General features: G+C 16.7%; 4 protein-coding genes across 4 annotated transcripts; 2 read left to right on the forward strand and 2 right to left on the reverse strand.

The window, feature by feature from the left end:
• Positions 1–375: 375 nt before the first annotated feature.
• On the forward strand, positions 376–2064 carry PGAL8A_00387600 (conserved Plasmodium protein, unknown function; the record flags this gene model as incomplete). Its single annotated transcript, XM_028670219.1, has 1 exon — positions 376–2064. One exon carries the CDS (start codon positions 376–378, stop codon positions 2062–2064), a length of 1689 nt encoding a protein of 562 aa, XP_028526993.1.
• Positions 2065–2748: 684 nt separating this feature from the next.
• PGAL8A_00387700 (proteasome subunit beta type-5, putative) lies at positions 2749–3558 on the reverse strand (the record flags this gene model as incomplete). The annotated part of the gene is made up of 1 exon (XM_028670220.1): positions 2749–3558. One exon carries the CDS (start codon positions 3556–3558, stop codon positions 2749–2751), a length of 810 nt encoding a protein of 269 aa, XP_028526994.1.
• A 4917-nt stretch (positions 3559–8475) lies between these two features.
• Positions 8476–10092, reverse strand: PGAL8A_00387800 (conserved Plasmodium protein, unknown function; the record flags this gene model as incomplete). Its single annotated transcript, XM_028670221.1, has 1 exon — positions 8476–10092. One exon carries the CDS (start codon positions 10090–10092, stop codon positions 8476–8478), a length of 1617 nt encoding a protein of 538 aa, XP_028526995.1.
• A 1454-nt stretch (positions 10093–11546) lies between these two features.
• On the forward strand, positions 11547–12692 carry PGAL8A_00387900 (DNA repair protein RAD23, putative; the record flags this gene model as incomplete). Its single annotated transcript, XM_028670223.1, has 1 exon — positions 11547–12692. The coding sequence occupies one exon, from the start codon at positions 11547–11549 to the stop codon at positions 12690–12692; it is 1146 nt and encodes a 381-aa protein (XP_028526996.1).
• Between the last annotated feature and the right edge of the window lie 1238 nt (positions 12693–13930).

The following is a 13930-nucleotide window of genomic DNA, read 5'->3' on the forward strand; positions in this document are numbered from 1 at the left end:
TAAAAAAAAAAAAAAAAAAAAAAATTGTAACATTGTAAATTAGCAATTTGATAAATTACTGAAATAATAGATTATTAAATTAAATATTATAATAACAATAATTTAATAAATGAAATCTTTTAATTACTTTTATAAAATGTGCATTTTTAAAAAATGAAAGTTTTCTTTGAATTATTTATTCTTAATTACAAAATAATAGTAAATATGAAATAATATTATTTATTTTTTAAAATTAATAATATTTTTTTGTCCATATGCACCTATATATATAAATATATTTTTTTCGTTCTAAATGGTGAATATATATATATATACATGTATGAAAAAAAAGATAAATATAATTATTAAAAAAAATTAAAAAAAAAAAAAAAAAAGATGATTTGTATAAGATGCGGAAGGTGTAATTCTAATTTATACACAGTGTATAATAAAACAAATATAAAATTAAATGAATGTAATAGATGTAATCAAATATGTGATGAATATATGGAGAAAAACACATTTATAATACTTATGAATATTCTATTTTTAAAACCAGAAATATATAGACATATAGTTTTTAATAGATTAAAATACCATGATAAATTTATACACAGTTTTTTTTTTAAGATGATCATTTTATTTTTGATAATAAATTCTTATTTACACCCTAATTTTGAATCCGAAAATATAAAAAAAAGTACTTTATCAGAAATATTTTTAATGAATAATAATTTTGAATCAACTTTAGGAATTAATTCATTAAGTTATAATTGTTCTTCCTATACTTTATTCATGTATAAATATGATAATAAATATAAATTATATGGATTATATAATATATTTAATAATTCTAATTTTTCTAATTTAGTTAATGTACAAAAAGATAAATATTTAACCTGCATTGTTAATAGTGGAATGTTAACTAATTATAATTTGTGCCTTGTTAATAAAGAACATAAAGATTCGTTATATTATGACAAGCAAATTATAGATATGTTTCTCCATAAAAATATAAATTATTCAAATAAATTTAATAATAACGAATTTAAATTAAAAAAAAAAAGAAAGAAAAAGGAAAATAATCATTGGATGAAATTTAGCACATCAAAATTTATTAAAAAAGTTATTTTATTTTTAAAAGAAAAAATAAAATATAAATCTATTTTTAAGCTAAAAAAAAACAACTTATTATTGAAAAATAATGTGATAACTTTTAAGAATTTAGATGAATATAATAACCTATTTCAAATAATAAACATTCTAGTATATTATAATTTAGATGATTATAAGATTGTTTTTGAAACAAAAGAAAAAGAAGCATTCAATTTATATTATATAATGAAATTCTTAAATAATATATTTTTTTATGAAAAGTCAAAAAAGAAAAATTATATAAAAAGTGAATCAAATACATTCATCAAGAAAGATTCAAGTGATTTTTGTTTTTATGATAATAAAGAATCAGTCTTTAATAATATTTGTTATGATTATAATTATTTAGACAACCATTTATATGGGTTAAAAAGTTTATGTAAAAAACTTTTAAGAAATATAAATTTCATATTAAAAAAAAATGCAGAAGAAATAAAAAAAAAAAAAAATAAAAATGAAGATAATTTTCAAATTAAACAAATCAGTATATACTCAAAGCTTTTATATTCAGAACTAGATAATGAAAAGTATATCTTAAAGATATGCAATTCATCATTTTCTTTAAAAAGATTAAAATCAGTTACAATTAACTATATTACATATTTTTTGCTCTTGTGTATTTTTACACATTTTTTGAAGTTATATCAACAAAAAAAGTATAAAATAAACATAACAATGATAAAATATAATTATCTTTTTATGCTTTTTGTTCTGAGTAATTATCCTTCATTAATATATTTTATTTTGAAAGTGTTTAACTATAATTATATAAATATTTATTTAAACATATATACCATAATTTGCAATATAATAGCATATCATATATTCATTTCTAACGATGATAATTATATTTGTTATTCTATATTCTCTGTTCTTATAAGCTATATATTGAAAAACTTACTTATGATTAAAATAAATACATACATATAAATAAATAAAAAAATTCTAAATAATATATTAATGATATGAAAAATACAGTTGGATAGTAATGAAATATGTATATATAATTATAAAATTGATATCCTAAAAAAAAAAAAAAAAAATTTATATAATTGTATGTCTGCATTTATTCTTACATAATTTAATTAATTTTATTTTTTTTCGTATATTTCTATAAAGTAGCTTATTTAATTGATTAAATTAACTATATATATATATTTTTTTTTTTTCTTGTTAATTTAGAAACATAATTATATATTAAATTTTGTTTCATTTCACAACATTCCTTTTTTTATTTTGTATTAGTTTTTTTTTAATGTCTTTTAAAACATTTATAAATATGGTTTCTTTTTTAGTTTTTAATAATTTAAAATTATAAAAAAACACACAAAAATATATAATAAAATATAATTTTGTATATAAATCAGAATTATTATATTCACTGCAATGAGAATAAAAAATTTTTTTTTGATAAAAAAAGTTAAAAAAAATGATTCCTCTGGGTGTTACAAAAATGTAAAAATATAAAAGTAAAATTAATGTAAATTGATTGTAAAAAAAAAAAAAAAAAAAAAAATACACAAAAATTGTGTAACATATATAAAATGTCAATAAAAAAATAAAATATCTTGAATGAAAAAAATACATATATATATATATATATATATGTATGTTTTACATTACATATTGATCTTTTTGTAATGGATTTGTGTAATGATAATGCAAATCAAAAACATCTTCTCCTTCAATAATTTTATCATATCCACTTTTATGAATATAATAAACTCTAACTTTTCCTCCTGATCCTCCATCTCTAAAGGTTGCATGATAAATAGCATTTCTTGCAAGTTCTACCGCTTGTTCTAAGTTCAAGTTATAATCATAAGAAGAATCCAAAATAGAATAAGCATATGTACTACCACTTCCACAACTAAATAAATTTCCTTCGACTTTTTTTCCTGAATCATCAACATAAAACATATTAAATCCAGTATGATCATATCCACTTAAAATAATTCCGCAACATAAACCATATCCTTTATATTGATACAAAATATTACTTAATATAGTACTAGCTGCTCTAACTGATATTTTATCATTATTTCTTAATTCATATATTTTAATTATTTTTCCTAAATATTTTTCCCAATATAGGCAATCTGCTGCTCCTCCAGCCATTGTTCCTAATATGTTTTTATTTATTTCTATAATTTTTTCAACATTTGGTGAAGATATGAAAGAGCCCATTGAAGCTCTTGAATCTACTGCAACTATTATCCCTTCTTTGAATTTAAAAGCTAATGTTGTCGTACCTTTATGAAAATCAAATAATTTACTATTTTTTGTTTTTGCATCTTTTATAAAATTCCTTGGTATATCCACAGGAGCTATTGAAAATTGTAATTCATCATTATTTATTTTATCTTCTTCAGAATCATTTATTAAATTATCGATTTCATTCATAAAATTTTCACTTTCTATCATTTTTTTTTATGTTGTTAATTATAATATTTTTATGATATCTTCAAATTTTTATTCTTAAATACTTCTTTTTTATTTTTTTTTTTTTTTTAAAAACAAAATATAAATGTATGAAAATTTTTTATATAATTAAACTAAATAATTCATAATTTTTTTTTTTTTTGAAAAAGAAATATGTGCTAAATAAATTTTCCACAAAATTATTTACTTTTATAAAATATTTATTTTATTTATTCATAATAAAAAGAAAAGAAAAATATATTAAGAAATATATTTTTTTTTATTATTTTAATAATTATATCAAAATGTTATAATGATATTTATTTTATTTTTATTTTATATATATATATATATATATATATATATATATTTTAATAGTATACAAATATTATAAAACAAAATATATAATATATTTATGAAAAGTGTTACTTTCAAGAAGAAAGATATTTTAAAAAAAAAATTTTCTGTATATTTTTATTTATTTTATTTTTTTAAAATTATAAAAAGCTTAATTAAAAAAATATATATTTTGTTTTAATAATTTGCTCCATAATTAAAATACATAAGAAATTCACACATAAATATTTTTAAAACATATAATCACAAAAAATAATATGTTTTAATATAAATTTTTGCTGTATTGATATTTATATATTATAAAAGAAATAACTTATAAAATTAATTTATTATTATTATTAATATTATAACATAGAACAAATTTGATTTATTAAATTAAGAAATAATTTTTTTTTTTTTTAACTTTCTATTTAAATAAAATTATATTAATATTTTATAAATATTTTTTTTATAAATATGTATATTTTTTCTTAACACATATATAGACAAATTTTTAATAACGCAACATATTAGATTGGATAATACATTTGTTCTGTATATTTTTATTTTAGTAATTTAATGATATATTGTACGAACTTATATAAACTTATAAAAATATTCCCAAGTACAATTAACGTAAGTGAATAATTTTTTTAATAAATTATCACAGAATAAAGAATTACTTTTAGAATTATTTTAAATATATTGATAAATATTTAAAAAATATAATTTTTAAGAAACAAAAGAATATAAATTAAAATATGTAAAATTTATGAAATCCTTGGGTAATAATTAATAACACTTCTGAAACAAATAGATAAAATAATTAAAAATGAAAACTAGATAAATACAGAAAAATCATTACAATTGCATAAAAAATGTAAAAAACTGTATTAACGGAATATAAGAATACTTGAAGTTATTTGAAGATATTTCATCTATTACTTTTTCATTAAAATTTAACTTTTATTAACTATTTTATATAATAAATCATAAGTACAAAATTTTATTCAAGAAAAATTTGTAATTTGTTTTTTTTTTTTATTAATTAAAAAAAGCAAATTTATGAAAATTCATATTTGAATATATTCTCTATTATTTTTGTATGCATATTTTTGAATTAAAGCACTTTATGATTTCAATTAAATTTTTATATTTTGTAGTAATTTCATGAATAAAACAGTTTAGTGTTACTATTATTTATATTTTCAAATTAAAATTAATGGCTTATTTACTACCTTTTTTTTTTTTCATTATATGATATTATGTTTATATATTCCACATTTTACTTTTTTGTCCAAACTTTTTTAAGTACTTTATGTCTTATATACAAAAATTCTTATTTTTTTTTTAAATGATAACATATTACACAATATTTGTTTCATCTCTTTTTTTTTTTTTTTTTTTTTTTTTTTTTTTTTTATTTATGATAATATATATATGTATTTGTGAAACATCATTAAAACATTAACGTATGTTTTTCTTTTATTTATTTAATTAATTATTTCTTTTTGTCCAAAAATGAAGTAAAATGAATTCCCTTTTTATTCATTTTTAATGTTTTAAATGAAGATAATTTATGCTATATCATTATGATATTGTAAAATAGGAAAAAAAAAAATTTCGATGTAAAAGAATACAATATTTTTATTTATTCATCAGAGCTACTTGTCTACTTATCATATATATTTTAATTCATATAAATATAATTCAAAATTATATTTATTTTTTTTTTTTTTTTGTTCATAGTTAATTTAGATATTTATAACATTATCATTGTTTCATTTATATGTAATAAAAAAAAAAAAAACTTCACCAAATGAAATGCATGAATATGAAAAAAAATATTTATATAATTGAGTAGCTTTTTATTTATTGTATAATTTTAATTTCTTATTAATCTCATATTAACTTAAATATGATGAATCAAATTAATCTCATAAAGAAACTGAAGCTACATAAATATTTTGTTATAGGTAGGTTAAAATTATAGAAGCTATTAAATTTTTTATTAGTACTTTCATTATTAATTGAATTAATTAAAACGCTATTGTGTATATACACACTATTAAAACAATTAATTTTAAAGATTACATATGACATATCATTAGAGAAAATAAAAATGGTTTTATAATATAATTATAAAAAACTTGAAGAATTGAATATATAAAAAATTCATTTATTTTTTATCATTTTAGAAAAAACCTAAAAAAATATATATATATACATTAACATTATATCATAAAAAAATTTATCTGTTATACTTAATAGACCTTTAATTTTTCTTATAAATTAAGAAAATAATTGAAAATCATATTTATAACACAATATCTATTGTCCTACTACGATTGAACTCATAAAATAATTAAATAAAAGTAAAAACTTAAGAAATATTTGAAATCTATAACAGGAGATTAGATAATTATTTTCTTTATTTTTTGTATATATTTCCTAATTATTGTGTAATCAGTATTTCAATTCTGTATATAAATTAACAAACAATTTATTATAACAGGAGCCACGATTAATTCTGATGTAAATAGAGATAAACTTTTTTTAACAAATAAAATTATTCACATATTTTTAAATAAATGAGGAATATAAAATAGATATAGCTACATTTACGTATATAATTTTTGTGGGGAAAATATGAATATTAAAACGTGTATACCAAAAATATATAAATTATAAAAAAAAAAAAAATCATTCAAATATGTTTATATGAATGATAATTTTCTTTTAATAACTTATTCCTTTTTTCTTTGTGTAGGATATGTGGTAAAAATGCATGGTGAATTGTACATTAGTTGTAAAATGTACAAGTTGGCTAAAGTGAGAAATAAATAATAAAGATGATAAGTCATTAGAAGTTGTATAAATGTAAAAAATTTTATTTTGAAATTAAAATAAATTCAGTGTTAAATTATAATATCACAATATATATATATAATTATTTACTATAATAATTAATATTATAATAAAGTAGAAACCACTATACTTGTTCTTTATTAACTATTCAAAGAACAATTAAAATCTTTAATTAAATAATCAATAAATCAAATTTTTATTAATCTTATCTAATATGACAATATAATTAGTAATTTAAAACCATATAATAATGAAAATAGGAAAAAGATTTCTATTTATCATTCTGTTATTTTATTAGTCATACCTTTTATAAAAACATTATTGTTATTTAGTAAATTTAAACAATTTGACAAAAAATTTACCATTCTTTTCATTCTTTCATTATTTTTATAATTATAAAAAATTAAGACTTATATTTCATAAAATTTTACATAATAAAAAAAAAAAAAAAAAAAAAAAAAAAAAAAAGATAAAAATTACTAAAAGTTACAAAAATAAAAATATCTTTATTATTATATAAAATAATAAAGATATAGATAAGTTAAAAAAAATAAAATAAAAATTTATAAAATAAAAATTTATAAAATAAAAATAATGTAGTTAATAGAATACTCATATATATGAAAATAAATATTCACCATTTTCATATTTTTTTTTTTTTTTAGTTTTTTTCTTTTTCTTTTTTCTTTTATTTTAAAATAATAGATTTAAATTTGGAAAACTACAATCAATAATCAGTTTATAAAAGTACAAGTTCTTTTTTATTTTAGTACACAAAAAGTTAATTAGACTTTGTAATTTTTACTCTTTACAATAGTAGCTTCATTATCTTTTTCTACTTTTTCTTTTTCTATCTCAATATATAATTTTTGTATTCTCTTCCAGTTTCTCCAATTTTGAAAATTTTACTTATAGAAAAATATATATTAAAATATAATATAGTAAAAATTATCATAATTAACATTGAAACTTTAGTTACAATTTTTACTTCTATAGAAAATTTATCTTTAGTAAATAATGAAATAGTAATAAATATATGAAGCCGCAAGAAGAGAAGTTAAAATTGAAATAATAATCATAATAACAAAATTTATAAGTGCTAAACCAAGAATTATTAAAACACCCATAAATACACTTAAAAAAATAGTCCAAACTTTATTATCACCCTTGGAAAATATTACCGACATGAGAAATAAAAAATGAAGGATCACTGCTATAATACATCTTCTTGCTAATGAAAAGAAGTATTATTTTGATGTTTCCGAAAACTAAAATCTTAATATGATTTAAAAATATAAAATTTATTTTTTTTTTTTTTTGTATAATTATAAGAAAAAGAATTTTATGATTCTCCCCACCTATCTATCTTTCTCTCCCTTTATATATATACATATATAGTTTTCTTAAAATTTTAATTTTTTAATTTTTAAAGTGTATCTTTAAAATTATGCATTTATTAATATTAAAAATTGAAATTTAAACGATACAAAAACATAAAAAAAAAAAAAAAAAAAAAGAGTAAATCATAAATTAAAATTAAATTTAATATTTTTAATAAATTTTAATAAATTTTTTTTTACATCCAATTACAATAACTCAATTATTGTCTACCCAGAAGGGTAAAAATTTATACATCCGTAATTAAAAAAAAAAAATAGCTTTTTTTTTTTTTTTTTTTTCTCATAAAAACATATAACTTTTTCGTTTTAATTTGGTTTATTTCAAAGATTTTATTTTATTTTTGAGAATTTCATAAAAATCTTCGTCTTCATTTAATTTGTTCAGTTTTTGAAAATAAAATATTAGTGTATATGCATTGTGTTCATTTATATTTTTGTAATTAAATATTATATAATGTTTTATATTATTTAAGATGGAATCATGTGTGTAATTTAGAATTAAACAAATATTAAGTACCTTTATAACATCTTGAGTTAAACAAACATCATAATTATTTATAAACAAATTAATATCATTTTCCCATTCTTTTAAGCAACTCACTAAATTATTTTTCAATTTATTATAATCAAGTTTATTTACGCACTTTATATTTTCTTTTTTAAATTTTTCATTCAAATTTTCAGTTTTTTTCACAAAAATTTTGTTTACGTTAAGAAAATTAAAATCGTATATAGTGTTGTTTTCATAATTTTTTAAAAGTAAGGTTAAAGAATACAAAATATAAATTTTTAGATCGTTTGTTAATATCATATTTTTTATTTTATAAATAAATACTTCCAATTCAGATAGACGCATAAGTATGTTATATCTTGAGTACATATAAAAAATGTTACTTATTTGATTTGAATTTAATATATTTGTATAACTTATAAGCTTACCATTAAAAACATTTACTATATAATTAAATAAATTAAAATAGTTTATAAAATAATTAAATTCATTTTCATCTATAATTTCACAGTTTATATCATTATATTCATGTTTTTCTACTATTTGTTTTAAAATTGGTAAAAAATGAATACAATTAATCACGTCACTAATGCTACTTTTTTCAATAATATTTTCCAGTTTGAATGCAGAAAGTTTTAATATATGATTAAAGTTTCTATTTATTCTCATATATGAATATAATACTCTACATAGGTCAACAAGGTTAACATCATCCATTAAAATAATTATTTTCTGAGATAATATTTTGAAAATATTCATGTTTTTATATAATATATACGCATAGCAGTAAGTAATGACACATATATCTCTTACATGAACATTATTATAAACTACATTATCAATAATAATATTGCTCATTTTGCTAAATAAATCTTCATCATTTATTTTACATTTAACTAGAGCATTTAATATCATCGATATCTCAACCATATTATGAAGAGTATGGACTTTCTTTTTTAATTCTTCTTTTAACAATATAATTAAGTCTTCCTTTTTCCTCTTTGAGTATGCTGATATCAGCATAGCTAAATTAGATGTGTTAAAATATTCGCATTTTATTTTTATTATAGGAATAAAACTTTCAAATAAATTGGTTTCATAGCGAACCTTACTCAAGCAAAATAAAAATGAAGCTATATCATTAACTTCAAATTTATCTATTAATTCATAAGATCTTTTTTCTATTTTTTTCCATATCAAATCATTTTTAATATTTTCTTTTAATAACATATTTGAGAATATGCAAAGAACAGAAGAATTCATATCATTTATTTTAATCCTTCTGTCATTTGTAATATAATCTTCTGAGTTATATTTATATAAAATTTTACTGTTTATTTTAGACAAGTATCTTTTATAAAAATAATTGTTAATTATAATCACATTTGTACCTTGTTTAAGAACATTCTTAAATTTAAGCATTGATATAAACAATTTCTTTTTACTAATGATAATATAATGTACTAATGTTATATATACATATATATATGTGTTAAGAAAAAAAGAAGAATTTCATATTCGTCTCTTTTAGGTAATTACTTTTTTTCAACTATATTCTTTAGCGATTATCAAATAATAAATTATTAAACAATTACAAATTTTAAATTTAAATTACAGTTAAAAATAATTTTTTAAATATATTTTTTAATTATTATATGTTAAATTATCCCTTATAAAAAAAAAAAAAAAAAAAAAAGTGAATGATAATATTAATATCTTTTCGCTATATTTATATTTTTTTATTTTATTTAATTTTATTTTTTTTTTTTTTTATTTTATCTTTATTAAACTTCTACATTCATTTAAAAATTAAACTAAATAAAAAAGTTTATATAAAAATAATTTTTTTTTATAATTGTATATTTAAATATTCTATGGTTCTTTAATTTTTAAAATATTTTATTTAAATAAAAAAACAAACAATAAACAACTTAAAAGAAATTATAGAAAAATATGTTTACATTTTTAAACATTATTAATATGTAAAGTTAACACAAACATTTAAAAGAGCATTGCTTTTATAATATAAATCTTATATTTATAATTGTAACACACAAAAAATAAAAATATATATATAAATTTTAAAAATTTAAAGTAGAAAAAAGAAAAAATTAGCAAATGCATGAAGTAGAAAAAAATATTTTCTTTTATAAAAATAATTGTTTTTTTTTAAATATTATGAAGTTTTAAAAAAATTTGCAAACTTTTGTTTTTCATAACGAAAGAATATACTAAAAAAAAAATGTTTTATTCATCGAAATTATATATAAACAAAACTCAGGACAAAATTTTATATTTAATTTCTTATTTTTAAGAAAATATGGATGTAAATTTCTAAAAAAGATAAAATCTCATATTAAATAATGTGCCACAATATATATCTCAATTTTAAATAAACTTTTTAAGTTATATACAAATTAAATTTTATTCACGCGCATTTAAGTATTATATATTTAAGAACTTTTTACCATTTAAAATAAATAACTAAAAAATGAAACAACTAGTTTATAAATGAAATTGAATGAAATTTAATATTATATACTTGACATATTTTCAAGGATGAAATAATGAAAAAAAAAAAAAAAAAAAAAAAATTACTCATAACATATATTACTATTAAAGTATTTTTATTTAAATAAATTTTTTTTTTAATAATTCCATTGGATTATACATTAACTAAAAATAATTTTTTTCAACGTTTTTTTTCTTTTTCTTTTTTTTTTTTTTTTTGTTTTAAGAAAATAATAAAAAAAAAAAAAAAAAACATTAACTGTTAAGATTTATTATAATTTTTATTAAGGAATATTTTAAAATTATATATTTTTAATATATATATATCATTTTATTAATTTTTTAATTTTTTTAATATATAAAAAATGATAATTAAAGTAAGAACTTTACAAAATAACGAGGAAGAAATAAATGTAGATAAAGATGATACTATTTTTGATTTGAAGAAAAAAGTTGAAAACGTATTACCGGATATGCCTTCTGACAAACAGAAACTAATTTTTAGTGGAAAAATATTAAAAGATGAAAGTAAAGCTGTAGATATATTAAATGAAAATGATATTATTATAGTTATGGTAACTAGAAAAATATTCAATAAAAACAATTCAAAAGATGACGTAAATAACACGTCTTCCAATTCATTAAAAAACAACGATAATAAACTTAATGATTCAAAAGTCAATACTGATAACAAAGCATTAAATATTAATGATAATATAAATGCATTAAATAAAAATGAGCAAAAAATTGAAGAAAATGAAAATAATAATATTGAAAGTAAACAAATTGAAAACGTAGATAATGCTGAATCAATGTTATTGATAGGAGAAAAATTAAAGGAGACCATAGACAATATTTGTGCTATGGGATTTGAAAAAGAAAATGTAGAAAAAGCAATGATCTTAGCTTATAATAATCCTAATAGAGCAATAGATTACTTAACTAATGGATTTCCAGCTTCAAATGATACAAATGAGAATGCTTATGAAAGAGAAGATGTTGGAAATATTCCCAATTTATCTAACCTTTTAATAAATGACAATTTATTAGGCGAAAACCAAAGACAGTCTTCATCACAAAATCCCGAATTATTTAGAAATTCTCCTTTTTTTAACGTTTTGAGGGATGTTGCATTATCTAACCCTCAAAGAATACCAGAAATTTTAGAAATGATTGGAAGAACAGATCCGTCTTTTTTAGAATATATAAGAGAACATCAAGGAGAATTTTTGAGAGCTATTCAAAATTACAATAATGAAAATGTAGAAAATGAGCAACCAAATGAAGCATCCATTGAACAAAACAATCAAAATATAATTGATCAGAGTAATGAAAGTTATAATATCCCCATTACTCCATTAAACGAAAATGAAATGGAAAGTATTAAAAAATTAGAATCATTAGGTTTTCCTAAACATATTGCTTTAGAAGCCTTTATTGCTTGCGATAAAAATGAAGAAATGGCGGCAAATTATTTATTTGAAAATATGAATGATTATTTTTCAGAATAAGAAAAAATAAACTAAAATGAGTTAAAATAAAATTAAATAAACATACAACATATACCAAAATATTCTGATAATATTTATTTTATTTATAATTCTCAACAAATGTAAAACAAAATAAAATATGTAGAAAAAATTGTATGTATATATATATATATATATATATTACTATTATTGTTTACCAAATTACACATATATTTTTTTACTTTAAATATTTTATTATTATTTTAATTTATGTGTAGTAATTTATTTACGCATCAGTCATAAAAGTTTTTTTTTTATTTTATATTAATGTTCATATAGAGTTGATACTTCTTATCTTTTTTTAAGTTTTTACTTCAATTTTTTTAAATATTACTTTATTATTAACAATTTATATAAATTTATTTTATGTTTGTTTAATAACTTTATATTTTCTAATAATTACATTTTTAAATAAAATAAATAAAAACTCATTAACTTTTATTTTTTTTTTAATTATGTAAAACTTATTTTCCATAATAAATGATTCTGTTTTTTTATTTTTATTATCTTTTTATTTTTATATTTAATATTATTTATTATTATCTCATTTTATATATATATATATCTTTTTTTACATAACAAAACGTACATTTTTAGTAATTTAAATTTTATTAAAGTAAAAAAATGTTAAATCTGTACTTAAAAATTATACTTTTTTTGATAATTTTAAAAAATAAAAAAATTAACTGTTGCAAAATTTTACAGGTACTTTAGAAATAAAATAATTAAAATATAGTTAACTTTTGTTTTCTCTTTACTACATTAAACACTAATTTTTTAAATGTATATATATATATATATATATTAGAATCTATATTTTATTTTTTGTGTAACATAAATAACATAAATAAGATAAATAAAATGATATAAAAGCGATAATTCTATAAAAAAAAAAAAAGTGTATTTTTTAGTTATATTTTAAGAAAAAATTTCAACACCTCTATATAAAATTAATTTTTGTTGAGTGTAATAAAAATTAAATTCACAAAATATTTTCTTTTTAATCATAAAATAAATTAATTTTTAATTTTTTATTATTTAAAATTGGGAGAGAAAAAATTATCCTTTTTTAAAGTCACAAAAAAATATACATGGCTTAATTTAAGTACATACATATCAGAATAGTTTTATTTCTTTATTATTCTAATACACCACTTTTATTCTTTATTAAGTTAAAGGAATTATAATCATAACAACGCGTTTTTTTTTTTTTTTTTTTT

This window comes from Plasmodium gallinaceum (assembly GCF_900005855.1).
Source record: "Plasmodium gallinaceum strain 8A genome assembly, contig: PGAL8A_v1_108, whole genome shotgun sequence".
NCBI classification, from domain to species: domain Eukaryota; phylum Apicomplexa; class Aconoidasida; order Haemosporida; family Plasmodiidae; genus Plasmodium; species Plasmodium gallinaceum.